At 38.9% G+C, this 24369-nt stretch overlaps 1 protein-coding gene and 1 non-coding gene across 2 annotated transcripts in view; one reads left to right on the top strand and one right to left on the bottom strand.

The window, feature by feature from the left end:
- The first annotated feature begins 3996 nt into the window (after nt 1-3996).
- LOC132406596 (small nucleolar RNA U13) lies at nt 3997-4098 on the top strand. Its single transcript, XR_009516201.1, has one exon. It is a non-coding gene; the product is annotated as a small nucleolar RNA U13 (small nucleolar RNA).
- A 4642-nt stretch (nt 4099-8740) lies between these two features.
- Nucleotides 8741-24369, bottom strand: part of mydgf (myeloid-derived growth factor) — a 29653-nt gene continuing 14024 nt past the window's right edge. The window contains exons 5-6 of the mRNA XM_059991568.1: nt 9871-9943; nt 8741-9634 (exon numbers count right to left, since the gene is read on the bottom strand). Of these exons, the coding sequence (XP_059847551.1) occupies nt 9555-9634; nt 9871-9943 (153 nt within the window). The 3' untranslated portion in view covers nt 8741-9554. The remainder of the gene's footprint in view (nt 9635-9870; nt 9944-24369) is intronic.

Below are 24369 nucleotides of genomic sequence, written 5' to 3'. Positions count from 1 at the left end.
AAACCCATTGGATAAAATGCACAAATTAAGAATTGGCTGTCACATAACAAAAAGTATTTTGGTGAATGGCTGTTGCTTAAACTGAAGGGGGATATACATGGACATCTGAAGTAGCATACTGGAAACACTCATGTTTGTAACAATACATTAATGGATTGGAGGGAAGGAACTGCTTGGAAATTTGTAGATAACTCAACTGGTCAGTGTACTAAACAATAAGGAAATAGTAATTTTCTCAAGACAGATGGAGGAGAAGGCAAAGGTTATCTGTTGAATCAAGTGGACATAGAGCAGATTAATTCATTTCAACAAGGTGTGCAAAATTTTGATAAGATTATGGAGGCAAGACCAAAAATATTTATAGTGATTGTTGGACGCAAAAGAAAAGTAGAGTTACAGGCATGGACCTCCAATAAAAGAGGTGCAGACCCACAGGCTGAATAAGCACTGCATTGTGTTGAACTATTGGACAAATTCATAATCCACTAAGGATGTGGCCTCAACTCTCTACACTATCAATTAAGAGCTCATTAGCTGCTTAGATTTAGCTTTAAAATGTATCGTAAACTATTAATCAGAAATCAATTAGTCTCCTTCATCTGTATAAATCCACTTCATATCAAATCAGAATCATGACACACTACAGCATTGAAACAGGCCCTTTGGCTTATCTAGTCAGTGCTAAACTGTTATTCTGCTTAGTTCCATTGACCCACACCTGGATCATAGCCATCCATACTCCCTCCCAACTATGTACTTATCCAAGCTTTTCTTAAATGTTGCAGTTGAACCTGCATCTACCAGTTTCCCTGGCATCTCATTCCACACTGGCACCGTCCTCTGAGTGAAGAAGATCCCCTTAATTATTTCACCTTTCACCTTTAACCTATAACCTCTAGTTCCAGTCTCACCCAATCTCAATGCTTGCTTGCAATTACCGTATCTATTCCACTCATAATTTTGTATAACTCTATCAAATCTCCCCTCATTCTCCTATGCTTCAAGGAATAATGTAGTCACCTATTCAATCTTCAGAATCAAAATCAGAATCAGTTTTATCACCAGCACGTGACGTGAGATTTGTTAACTTAGCAGTAGCAGTTCAATGCAATACATAATCTAGCAGAGAGAGAAAATAATAATAACAAATAAAATAAACCATAATAAATAAATACAAATGTTTGTAAATCTATTATGTATATTGAATAGATGTTTTAAAATGTGCAAAAACAGAAATACTGTACATTAAGAAAAAGTTTCCCTGTAGTTTCTCTGTAACTCAAGCCCTCAAGATCTGGTAACATTCTTGTAACATTTGTTTGCACTCTTTCAATATTATTGATATCATTCCTATAGGGGGATGGGGGGTGACCAGAACTGTACACAATACTATAAGTTTATCCTCAAAGTCTTATACAATTTCAAAATTTCAACTCCTGCACTCAATACTCTAATTGATGAAAGTTCACTTTATGTAAGTCCTACCTTGGTTTGTCCACCGAATGTGTAATGACTCGCATTTATCTGCATTAAATTCCATCTGCCATTTTGCAGCCATTTTTCCAGTTGTCCCAGAACACACTACAAGCTTTGGTGGCTTTCCTTACTATTCACTAGGTCCCTATCTTGGTGTCATCTTCAAAATGTGCTGATCCAATTTACCACGTTATCGTCCAGTTTGTTGGTATAGGTGACAAATAACAATGGACCCAGCACCAGTCCCTGTGTCACACCACTAGCACAGGCCTCCAGTCAGGGAGACAACCATCTACTATCACTCTCCAGCTTCTTCTGTGAAGCTAATGTTGAATCAAATTTACAACCTCATCCTGATTGCCAAGCAACTGGACCTTCTTGACTAGCCTTCCATGCTCAACTTTGTCAAAGCCCTTGCTAAAGTCTGTGTAGACAATCATAAACATGAGAAAATCTGCAAATGCTGGAAATCCAAGCAACCACACAAAATGTTGGCGGAACTTAGAAGGCCAGGCAGCATCTATAGAAAAGTGTAAACAGTCAACATTTCCAGCTGAAACCCTTCATCAGAACTGGTGAAAAAAAGATGAAAAGTCAGAGAGGAGAAGGTGGGGGGAGGGGAGGAGAAATACTAGGTGGTAGGTGATAGGTGAAACCAGGAGAGGGGGAGGGGTGAAGTAAAGGGCTGGGGATGATTGGTGAAGGAGATACAGGGCCAGACGAGGAGAAACCTGATAGGAGAGTTTAAAAGGCCATGGAAGAAAAGGAAAGGGGAGGAGCAACAGAGGAAGGTGATGGGCAGGTAAGTAGGTAATGTGAGAGAGGGAAACAGGAATGGGAAATGAAGGGGGGGGGGGTGCAATTACCAGAAGTTCCAGAAATCGACGTTCATGCCATCAGATTGGAGACTACCCAGATGGGATATAAGGTGTTGGTCGTCCATCCTGAGTGTGGCCTCATCAGGGCAGTAGAGTAGGCCATGAACTGACATGTCAGAATGGGAATGGGAAGTAGAATTGAAATAGGTGGCTATCAGGAGATCCCACCTTTTCTAGCGGACAGAGTGTAGGTGCTCCACAAAGCGGTCTCCCGATTTATGTCGGGTCTCACCAATATACAGGGTGCCTCACTGGGAGCACCAGATACAGTAGGTGACCCCAACAGGCTACACTTGAGTGTTCCTCCCTTCCCCTCATTTTCTTACTCTAACTTCTCATCATTTTTCTCGAGTCCTGATGAAGGATCTCGACCATAAACGCTGCCTAGCTTGCTGAGTTCCTCGAACATTTTGTGTGTATTCCATGTAGACAATGTACACTGCCATTCCTTCATTAATATTTCTGGCACCATCTTCAAAAAAAAAACATTACAAAATTGGTTAATTTGAGCTACTACACACAAAGCCATGTTGACGATCACTAATCAGGCCTCCAAATACCTATATATAATCCCGTTTCTTAAAGGAACTTCCAATAATTTACCCGCTACTGACATCAGACTCACTGGCCTTTAATTCCCTGGGTTATTCTTAGAATCTTTCTTAAGTAACAAAACAATTTAACAATCCTCCATTCACCCTTTACCTCACCTATGGTTAAGGATATTTAAAAAAAAACTCTGCCAGGACCCTTACATTTTCTGCACTAGCCTCCCATTAGGTCTGAAGGGATACTCTGAGATGCCCTGGGGTCTTATTCACCCTAATTTGCTTCAAGACAGCAAGCATCTCCTCTTCTGTATATAGTCCATGATCTCACTACTATTTTGCTTCAGTTCTATAGACTTAGTGTCCGTCTTCCAAGGGAATATAGATGCAAAAATCAATTTAAAATATCCCCATCTCTTTCAGCTCCATGCATAGATGACCATTCAACATACCGGGCATATATTTTCAGCTAAGGTTAATAAGTAGCAGAAATTATTGAAAGCTTCTCAATGTATACCTAATAATAAATTGAGGAAATAAATATAATTAAAGTGACAGTTCCAAACAGAATATAAAGCCTCCAGAAAACAGTCAAATCCAGCAGCCAGACCTGTTTTTCAATTAGATCAAAGGTGTTCTGTGCTTCAATTTCAATTATTACAACTTGTTCCATACCTCCTGATACTCTTCCTAACAAAGATCAGTCGGTGTCAAAGTTTACATTGACTCACCATTCACAGCTTTCTGGAAAAAGGCAACTCTGGATTCCACTAGCTTGTGTCTGATAAAGTGGCTTCAAATTTAATTGCTAAAGGGTCTAACTTTAATTTGTAAGGTTTTGGCCTTATGATGCATTCTTTAGCAGACATAATAGGTTCTTTGTAATTACTAAATGGAGTTTCATATTTGTAATTTTAAACAATGTTGTAAACTCAAAACATGAACCATGTTAATCTAACTACTCTTCATAATTTATTCTTTATGTGAAAATTAACACTGTATTCTACCAGGGCCTCTAATTTTCCTGCATATCAGTGCCCATATGGAACTTGCGATCTAACTAAACTTTTGTTTATTGACATACTATTATTAGGATCGTTCTGGTTCAGAACGATGATGAATGGGGATTTCATGCGCATGTGTGAGATGTGCGGCCCTATATACTTGTTACGCATTGGCACATTACCCTTCTGACTTCATGCCTATTCTATGGTACCACTTCATAAACTTAAAATTTATGGACAGGACAAGACCAATTCATGAACCAAGTTTGTCCAACACCTTGTCAGACCTTCATAGCTAAATGCTTCCTCCCCATCACCTCCCAATACATATAGCCTGATATCTTTTTGAGACGCAAGGGCAAAATAATATACTGAAAAATAACCTTATAATTTCCTTTAAAAATCAATACTACTCTAGATCAAAAGTTTTAACAAGGATACAATGTACTGTGATGCAAACTTTGTTCCAGGTAAGAAATAGTCCTACTCCCTGTTAAAGTTGAAAATAATAATGCACCCATTATGCCAACCAGAAATGGTCTAATGTTTAACGGCACATTCCCAAGCCTTCCAGTCAATTAAACAAGGCAGAAATTGAATAATATTGCACTATTCAGCTACTTAATCAACATAGATTTGTCAAATTATATTTAAATTCTTATTGCTCTAAAGTAATCAGAATTAGGTTTATTCAATGCAAGAAATAAAAATTACTGTAAGTTATAAAAGTATACATAAATATTGTGAAAAGGGGAATAATGAGATAATGTTCATGGGCCATTTGTATTATTGTATTATTCATAAAACTAATGGCAGGGGGTAAAATAAACACAAGAAATTCTGCAGATGTTGTGAATCCAAAGTAATACACACAAAATGCTGGAGGATCTCAGCAGGTCAGTCAGCATCTATGAAGAGGAACAAAGAGTCGGCATTTCAGACCGTGAAAAAAATAAAGGGCTGAAGGAGGAATCTAATATGACAAGAGTGTGGACCATGGGAGAAAGGGGAGGGGTACCAGAGGGAAGTGATAGGCTGGTGAGGAGAAGGGAAAAGGTAAGAGAGGAACTAGAATGGGGAATGAGAAAGGAGAGAAGGGGGAGAGGGGAGAAGGGAGAAGTTGAAGAAATCAATTTTCATGCTTGGAATCTCAAAGTCAGAATATGAGATGTTGCTCCTCCAAATGAGTGGCCTCATCATGGCAGTAGAGGAGGCCATGGACCAACATGTCAGAATGGGAGTCATTACTGAAGGAGCAAAAGTGCTAGATGAAGCAATACCCCAATCTATGTCAGGTCTCACCAACATAGTGGGAGCCAACAAACTTGCAGGGAACTGTTGCCTCACCTGCAAGGACTGCTTAGGGCCCTGAATGCTGTTGAGGGAGGAGCTGAACAGGTGAGCATAGCACTTGTGCTGCTTGCAGAGGTAAATGCCAGCATCTGGTTCTTAAATTTATTCTAAAACCCAAGCAATAGACAATTTTTTGACTATTGATTCATGGTGTCTAACAATTCTTTTCTTTTATTTAGAGATGTAACAGAGTGTACACTTCTACTGAAACACAATTTCTTACTAATGTTAACTAGCTTCTCCTTTATAGTCATAATCTATTGACGTGCAATTTCAAGTGAAGCTCAGACTTTTCAGTTGATTTCGCCACATTATTCCCGAGTCATATTGAGTGCTGCTCTACAAAAATGTGTAAAACTGCATTCTAGATTAACACGTTTTTGCCATTTGAGCTCCACATGCCTAAAGCACTAAAACTTCTTGTAAAATTTTATTAGACTTTCATCTTAACCCTTGCAGAAATGCTGGTGTCAGCTCTCAACTTGCTGAGCTTAAGTTCTCATCAAAATGAGTAAAATGAGTAAGCATAGGGTCAGTCCCTGAGGAATCCAAGTTGAACCAATTCATTAATTAAAATGTTATGATTTAAGTTTAGAAGGGATAAGCTACAATATTTATGCACATAATATTTAACAGGTTTCCTTCATTCATCATCTTAAAGACTTCTTCAAAAATAATCCAAACAGTTGCATTTTAATCTCTCTGCCCACACAGGTGAGCATTAAACAGCTTCCAGCAGAGCAAATTTCTTTGACGTCCTGGGCAAAATTTATCCCTAAACTAACATCAAACAGATTTTTGAATCAATACCATATTGGTGTCCTTAGGAGTTTGCTGGAAACAAATTAGCTGTCATGCTTCCAGCATTATAACAATGACCTTACTTAAATGTAATTTGATGGAAAACATTTGGTAATGACATGAAGGACACCAAATAAACTCAAATCCTTTTTATATTATTAACTCCTTAAACACATTGTCAAACCTTGGCACAAGCATTGAGAAACATCGGCATTGTGCCATTAATACTTTATTTTATTATTTACAATCATTTGTAAACAAAACAAAATTAAAGGCACAAGAAACCAAGATGAACAAAAAGATCACTTGTTCTGGATGTGAAATAATCACCACCTTCAACCATTTAGAAGTAGTACTTATGAGCCTTAGTCACAATCCCAACCTTTCGTCAAGCGATAAAGCTCCACAAATTGGTCAGGAAAAAAATGCAGCATTTCAGTTATAATTTTCCAGTAAAATTTATCTTATAGTATAGCCTTTTTTCCCTTTTCTAAGAACCTGACTATCAGAAATATTAACAGTGGTTTAATTGCTCTACAATACTCAATTCTGAATTATCTGTTCTATGGAATCTCTAGAAATCAACATGCTTCATTTACAGTTGCAAGAAAAGGTTATGAACCCTTTGCAATTACCTGGTCTTCTGCATTAATTACTCATACAATGTGGTCTGATCTTCATCTAAGTCATAATAATAGACAAATACAATCTGCCTATACTAATAACACACAAACAATTCTACTTTTCATGTCTTTATTGAACACCTTGTTTAATCATTCACAGCTCAGGCTGGATAAAGTCCCTGAACTTTTGTATTTAATAACTGGTAGAACCTCCATTAACAGCAATAACCTCCACCAAACATTTCCTGTAACTGCTGATCAGACTTGCACAACAGCAAGGAAGAATTTTAGACCATTTCTCCATACAAAATTGTTTCAGTTCATTCCACAGCACCTCAATTGGGTTAACATCTGGACTCGGCCATTCCATAACACAAATGTTCTTCTTCTTAAACCGTTATTGACTTACTCGTGTTTCAGATTATTGCCTTGTTGCATCATCCAACTTCTATTAAGCTTCAGATGGCAGACTGTTACCCTGATATTCTCCTGTAAAGTGTCAATACAATTTTGAATTCATTGTTCTCTCAAGATGTCCAGGCCTGAGGTAGCAAAGCAGCCTCAAACCATGATGCTCCTTCTACCATGTTTCACAGTTGAGATGAGGTTTTGGTGTTGGTGTGCAGTGCCCCTTTTCCTCCAAACTTAGCAGTACTGTATGCATTTCTGCTAAAAAGTACAATTTTTATCTCATCTGTTCACTGAAGCATTGTGAAACATCTTGGTGGTCATTTGCAAACTTGACACATGGAGCAATTTTTTTTTTGGAGTGCAATAGTTGCCTCCCTGGTATCCTTCCATGAACATTTTTCTTGTTCAGTATTTTTCTTATAGTGGACACCTTAGCAAGTTCTAGAGACTTCTATAGGTCTTTGCATTCAGTTTTAACAAGTACAATTGTTTGTGTGTTATTGGTTTAGGCAGATTGTGTGTATCTATTATTGTGACTTAGATGAACATCAGACCAGATTTTATGGGTAGTTAATGCAGCAAACCAGGTAATTGCAAAGCATTAGCAAACTGTAAGTTCAACTTTACAATTTAAATATTTGTACCACAATGTGCTCTATTATTCTATTGTGCTTAAATTATCAAGGGCTCAATATCCTTCCTGTCAAAGATGTTTGTATTTAAGTCCAGTATTAAACTTCACCACGAACTTATAAGATCACAAATACCAGCTGTATCAAATCACAGTTCTCCATATGAATTACCTCCTCCAATTTGATGCCATCTATCAATCTTAAATTGAACTTCTAATTCTAGAATTCAGATCATTTATGCACATAGCAAACATGTAGTCTCAGCACTGCAGCTTGTGGAATACTCCCATAGTCTACAACAGTTTTGCACCAGCATATTCTTAATTCTACTCGTTGAATGGCTTGGTTCACTTCTACAAATAAACTTTATTATAGTAACTTAAAGCCCAGGATCAATTCTCTATTTCAAATTCTCTTTACATCTACTTCTACTCTTGCATTTTCATTCCCAACTTTTAATGTGCAAGCACAATTCATCATGACCATGTTTTTGTTCTAAATTTGACATGCACCACCATAATCACTTATCTTAATAGTATATTTGATTCAACTTTTGTAACCACCTTGCTAGGCTCCCTAGTAAATAAAAAGGCGAAGTAATTATTGAATATCTCTCCCATTTTGTTCTTTTTCAGCTTTTAGTTTATGCGAAATTCCTTCAACTAAACCTCAATCCTCATATTTCTTCTGTTATTTGAACTTTGCTTCATATTTACCCTCCCACAGTCTCAATTTTCCGAAGTTCTAATTTCCACATTGCCATCCTTTCCCTTGATGCATTTAGTGTTGCCTTTATCTTAGCTTTCAATATTCAATTATTACTGTTCACATGTGTTATCATTACTGATTAATTTGTTCTCATTTCTTTTGACTCCATTGATCACTCTTTCAAATGTTACATTTTTGTCAAGAATCCCTTAACAATTATCCAATTCAATACTTTAAGCTCATATACTGTGCTACAAACACATCAAGTTATTTGACAAATAATAAAATTCAAGCAGTCAGAAAAAGTACAGATGAACTGAAATCAGTAATTTATTCCCCTTGTGGCATAGGTCTGTAACAAAACCAAATACAAGGTTAACTGTAGATGATACATTAAGCTTTTACCAAATTATTTGCAATTGATTGTAAAATATAAAGGCATATGGTCCCCATAAACAATTGTTACCTAATATAAAAGTAGAGGACTTCCAGACATAAGAATCATGTTGCATTTCAACAACAGCACTGTACAGATAAGCTCTATAAGTTAACACCAAGTCAAAGTTCATTCTTACAGTTGTAGACAGGTTTCAGTTTTGGTTTTCAAACAGCACCCAGTGTATATTAACTAATCAAATATACCTGCATTAATACAAAAAAAATCAGTGTTGTAAAGATGGGCATACATTATGCTCAGTTTATAATTTTGATATTTAATCAGATTTACAGGATTTAACAAAGGTCCTTGTTACAGTGCAAGACTGAGTGTAGAATGGCCACAGTTGATCTTCCAAGAGTGCTCTGTTACTTCTTCCCTTTTTTGTGTTTGAAATGAGACACCCTGATAGGACCAAGGATCTCTTCAAGATTTGAAAGATTAACAAGAACATTTGTCATTTACAGAAGATCACTTTTAAACTAAAATGTGTTTCATTTAAGATGGTTGATAGAACAGCAAGCAACAATACACATTAATTCTGCTCTGTCATTAAAGGAGAAAATCAAAATGAAAAATACAAGGGTGGGGATGAAAATGTTTCCAATAATTGAATTAAGGTAATGAATTTACAGTAATAAAATTTAAGGTTTATTTCAATGGTTACTTATAATGGTCTTCTAATTACAGTTCATCATGTCCTGTGCGAGCAACTATGATAAGCTTGGACAGCTGTGATTTGAAAACTCCATCCTTGTGAGTCACTGCAAAAAGAAAAGCAGACATTATCAACAAAGCAATAATTGAACATTAATACCCTGTCAGAGCTTTATTAATCATGTTTTCTAATATTAATCATGGAGTAGGGTAACATACATGTCAACAAGAAACAATGAAGCTGCTAAAGGAATTCTGCAGCTTATGAAGCCTAAGTTGTTGTTTCAATCATTTTAAAATCAATAAAGGAAAAAACTGATTGTGTTTTGTGAGCTATACTAACCAGTATTCTCACTGATCACATATTCATTTTCTTTCAGAGGAACATCACTTCGGCCGTCTACTGCTGCTTGAGACTAGAAAGGAGAGAGAAAAGTGAATTATTAACAAATCAGAACTGTCGTTCCACCCAAGGGAAATAAGCACTGATAAAACCAAATAAATTCTCCATGAAGCATCAAAAATAGAAGGCATTTTCATCATTAGTAAAGTAAAATATTTCCTACAAAAATGGCCCAATGCTTATTTAAAAATATTAAATAGCTAGTATCAACATTGATGATACAAAACATTGTATGTATACATTCATACATGCTTAAAGTAATTTCAACTTCAAAACTGAACATTTGCTAATCATTCATATTATAATTATAAAAAAATGGAATAATAAAAATCTATGGCATCATAGCTTCCCGTCCCCAAATCAAAACCCATTATTAACTCCATTTTAAAGTAACAAAATTTTTCAGGATTAAGGAAGGAGACCGCCTTCAGAAGTGCTTCCCTTCCTCCAATTAGAAAGGTAATTACACACTACTGGATTCCAGCCTCATTACTCCCTGCCTCTCCTGCTGTGAAATACAGGGAAGTGTTCCAGTATCTGATCAGAACACCCCTGGAAGGAGACCAGTGAGCCAGAAAAACACTGGCAAATTATTACTTAATTCTTGCATACTTCTCTTCCCTATACTTTTCTCTCCCTCTTTAAGTGGAAGGATGCCAGAGAAAGGTTTTTGCACCCAAGATTCTTTGGCAACTCACCATCCTTGGCCATTCTGTGGACAGTTAATCCATGATCCTAAAGTAGTTTAGTAAATTGCAATTCAGACCCATAGAAGAAATACACATAAGTTATACATGACTGTCAAACTATTTTATAAAATAAAATGTTTCAAAATATTTCAGTATTCATCACTGGTGACATTCGAAAGTACTGAGTTTAAACTAACTCTGAAATAGCCTGCACTGGTTTACAAATGCACAAAAAACATCTTCTGTACAGTGCACTAGGTGTGTAATACAGGTGACAAAATAATCCATCATAGGAAGAGAATAAAGGACTATGGATCAGCAATGGAAGGTCACCCTGTTAAATATTCTACTGGTATTGAACATTCATCTAGGAACACATGAAATTGTCACTTACTAAATCATTTACTAAAGCAAAAGAATAGAAGGAACTCAAGAAGCAACTGGAACCTAAGTGACATCAGATTACCATTTACAACTGTTCTGTGATTTACACATGCAACTCTTAGCGCTCAAACTACTTTAAGATTGCTTAATGCTCCAGCATTAGTCAGAGTCTGAAGTAATAATAATGTACATTATGAGATGCAGTTTTATTTCCCAGACTCCTCTTATTAAACTTATCTAATAAATCAGTTGGCGGGGTGGAGATCAGTCTTGAAAGGAGGTGTAAGGCGTTCCTTCTGTCCACAAGCCTGCAATTCACCCTTGGACAAGGTGCAGCACCTACTTAGCCCCCCACCCCACCCTGATCAGGATCACATGAAGCCATGGAAGCAGGTGGTGGATGGTCATATGAGCAGCTGGTGCAGATCACAAGTCCTGGTTTATGTAACCACTAATGCCAATCAGACAATTTCTGTAGAGTATCAATAATGGCTGGGGTCACCCATCTTGTAAACACACTACCCAGAAGGTGGCAATAGCAAATCACTTCTGCAAATTTAAAAAAATGATTTACAAGTTTTACAGAATGGCTAGGTATTCTAGAAATATGCACAAATTCTTTCAAATTAACAGATCTGCCACTACAGAGGTAGTTTGGGGTTATGAAAAATGTATTTAAGTATCTCTATAGAATGCATATAAATGCAGTTTACTTAAAATACACTGAATATCCCCTCAATATTTGACATTCTACTAGAAAATGTTCATTACTGCTTTAGAGTAAGAGGTTATTAAATCTAACCATTATTCAATAGGCAAAATGTGCAGGGGTGTGGATGTTAGAGGACAAGATCAGGCTTTAATGTCTCCCATGATCAAAGAACATGATGACACATTGGAAAAATTCATAAATTTTTAATATCAGAAATTTTGTTTCAATATTTTGCAGAATAGCAAGTTATAATTTATTCTAAACTACACAAAAATCAAGGCCCCTCTGGTCAAGTTCCAATGAGAATGCTGAACCTTAAACATGCAATGTATTATGATAAGCTTAGTACTTAAAATTTTGCAGAATGATTCTATCATATACTCCCTGGACTCAGCAGAGGCCTGTTACTTTTACAAAATGCACTGCAACAAAATCCTCAATCTCTTCAAGGAAAATTCTGTTAGCATCCCATTTGAATGTACTGAAGAAATCAGCTGCACTTACTTTAAAGTGTGTGTGTGTTTTTTTTACACACTGGATGGTTAATCTTCAGCCAACTGCATCGTGTTAAATATTTAATCTTTTTGAAATCTAAAGATTGCCATCTGACTCTTATTGTGAAAATGTTAATGAAGATAAATGAACAACCAACAGTAACATCCAGTCCAACTGCCACAGAAACAAATTAAATTTATAGGAGTTATAATCTATAAGAAGCAATAGGCTAGTTTGGCTGTGAACATCTAAGGTACATAGAATCATAAACTAGCATCACAAAGTAAAATTGTACAATTCAAGTATGTTAGCTGGCAAAGTACCTTGTGCAATACACAAGAAAATTTGAATTTTTAAAATTTAATTTGTGATAGAAATCACAAAGTATCAAGCTCAAAATTAATTCATTATCAAAGTATCAAAATACCATCCTAACATTCATTTTCTTGAAAACATTTCAAGAACAACAAAATAAAATATATAACAACCGGATATATATAGATGGAGAGAAGACGCCGAAGCAGATCCATGACCCACCTGGATGATCTCATAATGTTCAGGTCCACCTTGGAGGAGCATGAAACAAGGTTACTGGAGGTGCTGGGCACCTTGAAAGCTGAATCATTAAAACTTTCCCTAGACAAGTGCCAGTTCTGCAAGACATCTGTCAGCTATGTTAGGCACAGAGATGGATCCGAAGCTACTCCACCCTGTGAGACTAAGATAGAGGCGGTGATCACATGGCCAAGGCCCCAGACTGTGAGTACCTTGCCCTCGTTCCTTGGATTCGGTGGGTTATATCGAAGGTTCATGAAGGACTACTTTAAAATGAGTCATCCTTTAAATCAGCTTCTGTGCAGTTACCCTCCCTTGGGGAGGGAAGGAGAGGATGGTAAAGATCTTAGCCCTTTGGAGTATGATGGGATGCTAAATGTGAATAGGCCTTTCAGTTGCTGAAGGAACTGCTGACGAAAATGCCTGTGCTGGCTTTTGCAGACCCCTAGTTCCCTATGTATTGCATACATACAAAGAGGGTTTAGGGGGTGTTCTGTATCAGGATCAGGGAACAGGGTTAAGACCTGTTGCATTTGTCAGCCGGAGTCTGTCACCCTCTATGCGCACACAAATTGGAGTTCCTAGCATTTAAATGGACTGTGTTGGATAAGCTAAGTGACTATCTATATGGTGCCAAGTTGGAGGTGAGGACAAACAATAATCCATTAACTTATATTCTAACCTCAGCGAAACTGGATGCCACAGACCAACAGTGGTCAGCGGTGTAGTCTGCCTACAATTTCAGTCTGAAGTACCAGTCGGGGAGTCGGAACATTGATGCTGATGTGTTGCTCCAACATGCACAACAAGGGCTGGACAGGGATGGAGAGTGGGAAAGTGTTCCTGCCCCTGGAGTCAAAGTCATGTGCCAGTTTTCCATCATGGGGAAGGCAGAGGAAAGGCAAGGGCAGAATCAAGCGGTAGAACATTTGGGAGCTTCTGATGGTGCCATTCCACAAGCTTACTGCAACCTGACTGCTCTGAAGACAAAACAGTTGCCAGAATTGAGCCCTGGGGAGGTGGCAGCCACTCAGCGAGATGACCCGCATATTGGTACTGCTTGATCAGTGGTCGTGAAAGAGGACATAGCCCAAGCAGACAAGATGAAACACTCTGCAGTGTCTCTACTATTGAGAGAATGGCCCAGATTGGAGTTGAGGAACCAGATCCTACACTGGGTCACGTCACCTATGGCCTGGCCTCGACGTTCCCAGCTGGTTCTGCCTGAAAAATATCGGAGGATTGTGTTGAAGTCACCTCATGATGATTCTGACCATTTGGGGTTGACAAGACTTACGGATTGCTCAGAGATCAGATCTACTGGCCCCGAATGAAGCCAGAGGTCGAAGAGCACTGCCAGTCGTGCACTTGATCTATACGAAGGAAGAGTTTCAGAGTGCGTGGCCACTTGACCTCGATGTATGGATTTCCTGGCACGAGAGCAAGATGCCAGAAACATGAATGTCTTTGGTTATTACAGATCACAACACCAGATATGCACAAGCCTTCCCTACCAAGAATCAGAAGGCGTCCACTGTGGCCAAAATGTTATGGGAGAAGTATTTCATTTATTATGGATTCCCCAAGTAGATACATGGCGATCAGGGACAGGATTTTGAGAGTAAGCTCGTACACGAATTACTGAGCATGCCTGGAGTCAAGGACTATGCCTTATCACCCGCAGGATGACCCCCAGCCCAATAGGTTCAATCAGACCTTGCTAGACAAGCTCAGAACTTTGTAGATCAACAAAAAGACCAAGTGGAGTCAAGATATTGGACATCTAGTCCACTGCTATAACTGTACACAGAATTAATCTACTAGGTACTCGCCATATTATCTGATGTTTGGGCTCGAAGTGAGATTGCCTGTCATCCTCTGTTTTGGGACTGGCAAGGAAGATCTACCGCAGAAAACTTATCTGAAGTACAAGTTTGTCTGATATGAGAAGGGAGCTGAAAAAGGCTTAAGAATTAGCTGACGTCTCAGCTACCAAACAGAATCAAGGAAATAAGAGGAGGTATGATCAAAAGATTGTTCTCCCAACTCATGTCTGCAGACCAATTCCTCAGAGTATGGGACTGTCTGGGAAACACAAGTTAGGCGGCTAGGCAGCAACAACCTATGTAGGAGGATCAGATAACAAATGTATCAGACTTTTGGGTGAAACCTGAGGATGGGAATGGGTCTGTCAAGATTCTCTATCAGAACCACCTTCTACCTCTGAAACAAGAGGTGCGTGTTGACCCAGAAGCTGGCTTGGACCCTAGACATAGTAAGTGGACTCTGCAGCAACAAGGCGACACTGATGGACTAGCAGCAGAAAGGATTAGGCTGGCCCCCACCCCTGAATGGGATACGGACTCAGAGGATGAGGAAATAAGGGTGCGGTATATACTGCCTTTCAATAACTCCACACTAATTGAAGAGGAGATTCCCAACCATTCTCATGCTGAGGCAGGTGAAATTGGGGGGACTAGCATTGGACAGGCAGGCTTGCAACTAGACCATTGGGGGGGGTTGGGCTCTAAAGTAACTGAGAATGATGCTCAGCCAAGCGGCAGAGGGATCTGAGTTGCCAGAAGGCATGAGTGATAGACCAGGGGAGGACTCGCCATGTATCCCAAGGAGTGTCTATAACTGAAGTAGTAGATGATGGGGTAAGGAGGCCTCAAAGAGTCAGGAGACCCCAGACAGGCTGAACTATGTAGCACCAGGGGAACAGAGTGTTGTGAATATCCCTCTAGTGAGATATGTCATTACCACTTACAAATGGATTGGAGGTTCTGACATCACGAAATTCCTTTGAAAACGGTGTTATTAATGATGGGATGACAAATTATTTTAAAGTCATGAGGGCATGACTATTTGTAGTGTGGAGGGGGGGGGGAGCATGTAATGCCCTGTTTCACACCTTTAATATTATGCTATAGGTATTTCATTTAGCAGTTGTGTAAGAACAGTCTGTTCTACTTTCAGCCTTTTTGGGGTTATTGTTGAAGATAAAGGATGATGAGGAATGTGTTCCATCCAATTAGGTGGTGGAACTGGGGGAAAGTGTTTTTTGGTGAGGGACACTAAGATAGATGGTCTTGGGGCTTTTGTTCAGCAGGAGATGAAGAGAAGACGCTGTGGAGAACCAGTCATAGGATATGATCTGATGGGAGAACCGTTTGTTCGAGATGGACTGTTAGCAAGGTTTGGAAGATATATGCTTTCATGCAGACCGAGGGCCCAGCATATGAGTGACAGAGGAGATCAAGATGAGCTCCAACTTATGCACATTTGACTATTTAATTAAAATGGGCCCCTTTCTTTTTGTTTTTCTTTACTAACCCTTTGATTAAGTTTCATAAATATAATTCCTTTAATCACATGCAGTGTACTGTCTATTATTTCATGGCAGTAATTTGTAACAGGGTAGCAAATTACGCAGCATCCACACAAACCAGGATTTGGGGTGGGAGAGCTGTCTCAATCTCACGAGTTTGTCAGGACCAGAGAGCATCTTCTCTAGACTAACACAGCCAAGGAATCCAGGGAGTTTCAGAAGCTAAAAATCAGATAGAACTCTTAAAGAATTATAAAGGCCGCAGAAAACAACTCCAAAGAGTATTAGGAAAGCCAACAGGGGCCATGAAAATCCTTAGCAAATAGAATTAAAGGCAATCCAAAGCATTCTATACATACATCAGAACAAGAGAATAACTAGGGAATAGGTAGGATTATTGACTTCAGAAGGAGTAATCCAGAGATCCATTACCTAGATTTCATTAGGGAATTAAAGGTGGAGATGGAAGGTCAGCAACATTAAAATCCTCTGTTATCTTTTCAGAGGATTTGTCCTGGGTCTATTACACAAGAGCAAATACAAAGAAAACATGGCAGCAAAGATTCAGCATGACATCTAAAATTTGACAAAATTCTATTGATGTGTGGTGGAGAGTATATTACAGGTTACATCACAGCCTGGTATGGAAACACCAATTCCCTTGAATGGAAAATCCTACAGAAAGTAGTGGATACAGCCCAGACCACCACAAGTAAAATCCTCCCCACCATTGAGTACATCAAAATGGGAGCTCTGTTGCAGAAAAGCAGCATCCATCATCAAGGAACCCTCCCACCCCCCGCCATCCAGGCCATGCTCCCTTCTTGCTACTGGCATCAGGAAGGTGGTACAGGAGCCTCAAGACCCACAACATCTGTTATTACCCCTCAACCATCAGGCTTTTGAAACAGAAGGGATAACTTCACTCAACCATCACTTAACTGTTCCCACAACCTATGGACTCAATTTCAAGGGCTCTTCATCTCATGGTCTCAATATTTCTTGCTTATTTATTTATGTTTTTCTTTTGTACTTGCACAGCCTGTTTTTTGCACATTCGTTATTTATCCATCCCTTTAGGTGTAGTCTTTCATTGAGTCGATTGTGTTTCTTGGATTTACGCTGTATGCCTACAAAAAAAATGAATTTCAGGATTGTACAGGTTTCCCCCGCTATTCGAAGGTAGAGCATTCCTATGAAATGGTTCATAAGCCGGAATGTCGTAAAGTGAAGAAGCAATTACCATTTAGTTATATGGGAAAAATTTGTGAGCGTTCGCAGACCCAAAAAAACCCTACCAAATCATGCCAAATAACACATAAAACCTAAAATAACAGTAACATATAGTAAAAGCAGAAATGATCTGATAAATACACAGCCTATATAAAGTAGGAATACTTTTCTGCAATTATTGCAGTTATGTCCACCACAGCAAAAATCTCACGCAAGAACTCTCGGCAGAAAGACTCTCGACAGCACTTGTGGCAAAAACACTCGGCACAAGTGCTCTTGGCAGAAACACACAGCGCAAGCGCTCCCAGCAGAAGTACTCTTTCCAGTAACCTTTAAGCTATGAAGCTGCCAAATCATACCAAAAAACATAAAAATACACAGCCTATATAAAGCAGAAATAATTTGTGTAATTTCACTTACTGGAATCGGGAAGACAGTGAAGATGCTGATGATGGTGTGTTAGGCTGAGTTGTCGGAGGTTGGGGTGGTGGGAGGTAGAGGAGACTGGGGTGTCATCTCATCGTCGTCTATTTCCAGCAGGGCAGGCAGGTCACCTTCTTCTATGTCTGCCTGCCTCGATGTCGAAGGCCGAGTTTCGTCGTCTGCTGTGGCTGATGTGGAAGGCTTGAAAAACGACGGTATGCTTGACTGCTTAGCCTCACGCATTTTTCTATCATAGTTCTTTGTAAGCACTCAAACCATCCTGCAAATATGCCCTGAACCTACGTACCCTTTCAAAATTAAAGTCATACTTTTCTGCAATCATTGCAGTGAAAATCTCATGCAATTGCTTCACGTTCAGTTTTTGGACAACTTCACTTTTGGGCCGTTTGCTACTGTGTTCGGCTTCAATTGTTATCCTTTCCTCTTCATCAGTTCATCTGTCAGTTCTTAGTCATGGAATGCCAAAACCTCTTCAGCATCATCTTCGTCAATTTCCACAAACCCTTAGCCAAATTCACTATATCCTTACTTCGTTCACCACGAAACGCTTTATTATGTCTAGTTTTACCCTAAGTGTTACACCCTTATGCACACTTTTGGGCTTTTCCGATACCTTAGAACTCATCTTGCTAACGGATGCACAAAATAAATCAACATAAAGCACAGATGCTCACAGGCACGTGTTTAAGCAATGCCGGCTAGAATGCAGTTCCGGGGGAGGAGCTTGGCCATTCGGCGTGTGCACTGCCTTTTTTTGTAACAGTTTGTAACACCTTCTGTTAGCGAAAACAGGTAACTAATGTAGGTCTTTCGTAACAGTGAGGTGTCGTAAAGCAAACGTTTGAAAAACAGGGGACACCTTTATATAGTTACATTTATGTACTTTGATAATAAATTTACTTTGAATGTTACGGACTCAGCAACAATAAATATATGAGTGAGGCAGGGGTTTTTATAACAAATAACACGTTTATTAAACACTGAAAACAAACCCCCCCCAAAAGTAAACAAATCACTAACGTAACCGGAAATCAGCTGCTGTGCGGCAGCTTAAACAGTTCTTAAAGCGATGTTGCAAAAACAGTTCTTCAAAGTAGTATTGCAAAAGTTCAAAATGCTCACAGTCCATTTAAGGGAGACTTTTTAAAGACAATTTAAATTCTCTTTCACGTCGTGTTGCTTCGGTTCCCAAATCGAACTTTTCCCACGAGGAATTTACGTAGATGGACAAATGGAACAGCTTAAAGGCACTGACCTTTCCTTTACAGAACTGTTCCCAATCCTTTCTGCTATTTCACAGGGATTAACACGAGAACAGTCAACGAATTCCTTCCGAATGAGGATCAAACAAGGTCGAACCTGTTTCACCATCAAAATCGATTCTCCTCGATCTTTTAACTCCTGAACTCCGATCTTCACTCTCCACTGAATCTCAACTAGCAGTATTATAAAGAAACTGTTGGCAAATACCTTTTAAACTTTAGGCATTAGATAAAACTTCATCTTTCAACTAAACTGCGTCATAACATTAAATCACGCAGTGGCATGAAGTTAACATGGCAAATCCAGCCACAAACTGCCCCTCCTCACAGGGAGGGGTCCTCCTTTTATACCCTGTTAAAAAAACCTGTCACATGACCTCTACTGGCGGGAAAATGACGTCACTCCACCATCACAAGACCATTACCTCAAGTCCAGTATAGCTTCAACCCCAGTCACGTGACAAGGGTACGTAACAAGAACTTAAAGGATACAGAAAGAAACACATGCTTGGAGATGGTGAATGTTTGAGAGATCCTAAATGAGTACTTTGCATCAGTATTTACCGAGGAAATGAACATCAGTGCAGAGCATGCTAAGGTATTGAGATAAAGAAGGTACTGTTGGGTCTCTTAAAGAACATTAGGCTGCACAAGTCCCCAGGGTCTGCTGGGACGTGCCCCAGGTTATTATGAAAGGTAGAGATGATATTCGACCTTGACCAATATTTGTCTCTCTTCTCCAGCCACTGGCGAGGTCTCAGAATACTGGCAAGTAGGTAATGTTCTTTAATTATTCAAGGGAAATAGGGATAATCCTGGAAACTATAGAGCAATGAGTCTCACATCAGAAGTAGAGAAGTTACTAGAGAGGATTGTTAGGGATAGTGTTCAAGTATCTGAATAATTGTGGCCTGATAAGGGGCAGTCAGTACAGCTCTCTGCAGGGGAAGTCCTGTCATACTAACTTGAATGAGCTTTTTGAAGAAGTTACAAAGGTGATTCATGAAGTCTCGCTGAGGATCTTGAGTACATGGAAGGCTCATCCAGAAGATTAGATTTACACTAAAGTGTTGAGGCCAAAAGTTCCATTTTAGTCTCATCCGAACACAAAATCTTCTCCCAAATTTTCACAGCATTTTCCAAGTGACGCTTTGCAAAGTCTTTCCAGGCAAGAATGTTTTTTTTAGTAGTACGTATGGCACAAATCTAATTGTACATATCAGCCAGGTAGCACCATCTCTACTGTAAAGTAGGACGGAGGTACCATCATGTTATGGGGATGCTTTTCAGCAGCAGGGATGGAAAATCTGGTTCAGATTGATAGAAAGATAAATGCTGCTAAATACAGAGATCCTGAATAAAAATGTGCTAGCCTCTGCCAGAAACATTAAACTGGGGAGGAAGTTCAACTTTCAGCAGGACAACAACCCAAAGCAAACTGCCAGAGCAACCGTGCAGTGGTTCCAAATGAAGAAAACAGATGTCCTTGAGTGGCCAAGTCAGAATCCTGACCTTAACCCCATCAAATATCTCTAAAGACCTCAAAATTGCTGTCCACCACTGCTCCCCAACTAACCTGGCACAGCTTGAGCAATTTTGCGTGGAATAGGAAAATCCTTCTCCATCACATTGTGCAAAGCTAATAGAGACTACTAGTTATAATAGATATAAAAATTATATTTATATTATAAAATCTTTTACAATAGTTATAAAAGACTACTAGTTATAATAGCTGCGAGAAATGGTTCAACAAGGTACTGAGCAAAGGGGGATGAATACTTCTGAACTGCTGACATTTCAGTTTTTGAATTTTTAGTTCTTCATGCTTTACAATTTTACCAGTTTTTGGGCTCTACTGTGAAAAAAGTAGCATGTGATTCATAAATAAAAATTCTCAGTTAAATTGATCAAAATCCCTGGATGTGAACAAAAGTTTGAGGGCTGAATACTTTCAAGGCACTGTATATTAAGCTGGTAATTTGATCATGGTCATGAGATATAACCATATAACAATTACAGCACAGAAACAAGCCATCTCGGCCCTTCTAATCCGTGCTGAACACTTACTCTCACCTAGTCCCACTGGCCCACACTCAGCCCATAACCCTCCATTCCTTTCCTGTCCATATACCTCTCCAATTTTACTTTAAATGACAATACCGAACCTGCCTCTACCACTTCTATTGGAAGCTCGTTCCACCACAGCTAAGACTCTGAGTAAAGAAATTCCCCCTCATGTTACTCCTAAACTTTTGCCCCCAACTCTCAACTCATGTCCTCTTCTTTGAATCTCCCCTACTGTCAATGGAAAAAGCCTATCCACGTCAACTCTATCTATCCCCCTCATAATTTTAAATACCTCTTTCAAGTCCCCCCTCAACCTTCTACGCTCCAAAGAATAAAGACCTAACTTGTTCAACCTTTCCCTGTAACTTAGGTGCTGAAACCCAGGTAACATTCTCGTAAATCTTCACTGTACTCTATTTTGTTGATATCCTTCCTATAATTCAGTAACCAGGACTGTACACAATACTCCAAATTCGGTCTTACCAATGCCTTGTACAATTTTAACATTACATCCCAACTCCTATACTCAATGCTCTGATTTATAAAGGCCAGCATACCAAAAGCTTTCTTCACCACCCTATCCACATGAGATTCCACCTTCAGGGAACTATGCACCATTATTCCTAGATCACTCTGTTCTACTTCATTTTTCATTGCCCTACCATTTACCATATATGTCCTATTTGGATTATTCCTACCAAAATGTAACACCTCACACTTATCAGCATTAAACTCCATCTGCCATCGTTCAGCCCACTCTTCTAACTAGCCTAAAACTAGCCTAAGCTTTGAAAATCTACTTTATTATCCACAACGCCACCTACCTTAGTATCATCTACATATTAATCCAATTTACCACCCCCATCATCCAGATCATTAATGTAAATGACAAACAACATTAGACCCAGTAAAGATCCCTGAGGCACACCACTAGTCAACGGCCTCCATCTTGACAAACAGTTATCCACCACTACTCTCTGGCATCTCCCATCCAGCCACTGATGAATCCATTTTACTACTTCAATATTAATACCTAACTATTGAACCTTCCTAACTAACCTTCTGTGTGGAACCTTGTCAAATTCCTTACTGAAGTCCATATAGACAACATCCACTGCTTTACTCTCGTCAACTTCCCTCATAACCTCTTCAAAAAATTCAATAAGTTTTGTCAAACATGACCTTCCACGCACAAATCCATGCTGACTGTTCCTAATCAGACCCTGTTTATCCAGGTAATTATATTTTCCATCTCTAAGAATACTTTCCATTAATTTACCCACCACTGGCATCAAACTGACAGGCCTATAATTGCTAGGTTTACTCTTAGTACCCTTTTTCAACAATGGAACCACATGAGCAATACGTCAATCCTCCGGCACCATCCCCGTTTCTAATAACATTTGAAATATTTCTGTCAGAGGCCCTGCTATTTCTACACTAACTTCCCTCAAGGTCCTAGGAATATCCTGTCAGGACCCGGAGATTGATCCACTTTTATATTCCTTAAAAGCACCAGTACTTCCTCCTCTTTAATCATCATAGTTTCCATAACTTCTCTACTTGTTTCCCTTACCTTACACAATTCAATATCCTTCTCCTTAGTGAATACTGAAGAAAAGAAATTGTTCAAAATCTCCCCCATCTCTTTCAGCTCCACACATAGCTGTCCACTCTGATTCTCTAAGGGACCAATTTTATCCCTCACTATCCTTTTGCTATTAATATAACTGTAGAAACCCTTCAGATTTATTTTCAACTTACTTGCCAAAGCAACCTCGTATCTTCTTTTAGCTTTTCTAATTTCTTTCTTAAGATTCTTCTTACATTCTTTATATTCCTTGAGCACCTCATTTACTCCATGCTGCCTATATCTATTGTAGATGTCTCTCTTTTTCCTAACCAAGTTTCCAATATCCCTTGAAAACCATGGCTCTCTCATACTTTTAACCTAACTGGAACATAAAGATTCTGTACCCTCAAAATTTCACCTCTAAATGACCTCCATTTCTCTATTACATCCTTCCCATAAAACAAATTGTCCCAATCCACTCCTCCTAAATCCTTTTGCATCTCCTCAAAGTTAGCCTTTCTCCAATCAAAAATCTCAAACCTGGGTCCAGTCCTATCCTTCTCCATAATTATATTGAAACTAATGGTACTGTGATCACTGGACCCGAAGTGCTCCCCAACACATACCTCCATCACCTGACCTATTTCATTCCCTAACAGAAAATCCAACACTGCCCCTTCTCTAGTCAGTACCTCTATGTATTGCTGCAAAAAATTATCCTGCACACATTTTACAAACTCCAAATCATCCATCCCTTTACAGTATGGGCTTCCCAGTCTATGTGAGGAAAATTAAAATCTCCCACAAACACAACCCTGTGCTTACTACAAATATCTGCTATTTCCTTGCAATCTAGATCTAGACTCAAATGTTCTTAGCAAGATTCTTAAAGCATTGGGGAGCAGGTTACTCTTAAATAAATATTATTTAAGAGCAATGATGATGACACATTTCATTAGCTTTCAGATAATCAAGAGTAGACAAATAGAGTATTGATCATGGAGGACTATACATGTCCTGCATTTCACAGAAACAAGTAACAATTGAGGGATTTTCCAGATTCTCAGATGGACATCAGATTTGCAACTGTTCTGGAAGAGCATCACTAGAGACAAACTTAGGAAGCCCCGAAGCATATACAGGTTTCCCCCACTATCCGAAGGTGGAGCGTTCCTATGAAACTGTTTATAAGCCGAAATGTCATAAAGCAAAGAAGCAATTACCATTAATTTATATGGGAAAAATTTTTGAGCGTTCCCAGACCCAAAAATATAACCTACCAAATCATACCAAATAACACATAAAACCTAAAATAACATGAACATATAGTAAAAGCAGGAATTATATGATAAATATACAGCCTATATAAAGTAGAAATATTGTATGTACAGTGTCATTTCACTTATCAGAATCAGGAGACAGTGAGCCAAAATCAATTTGGAGAAAAAAAATCAGCACATACACACATGTGCACACAATAGCCCGCACAAGGCTTCATGGTCATGGTAGTCTTTCTTGAGGTAAACACACGTATAAAGTGAGCGTCTTCATAAAAGCAAAAATCCTCTTTGGTTAGCGAAAACAGGTACTAATGTAGGTCTTTCGTAACAGCGACCTGTCATAAAGCAAACGTTTGAAAAACTGGGGGCCATCTGTATCTGCAACATTTCTATCATTGACAATAGCGACACAGA

The sequence above is a fragment of the Hypanus sabinus genome, chromosome 16 (assembly GCF_030144855.1).
Source record: "Hypanus sabinus isolate sHypSab1 chromosome 16, sHypSab1.hap1, whole genome shotgun sequence".
Classification (NCBI taxonomy): Eukaryota; Metazoa; Chordata; class Chondrichthyes; order Myliobatiformes; family Dasyatidae; genus Hypanus; species Hypanus sabinus.
The sequence above is the reverse complement of the archived record's forward strand: the minus strand, read 5'-3'. Positions and strand labels throughout refer to the sequence as shown.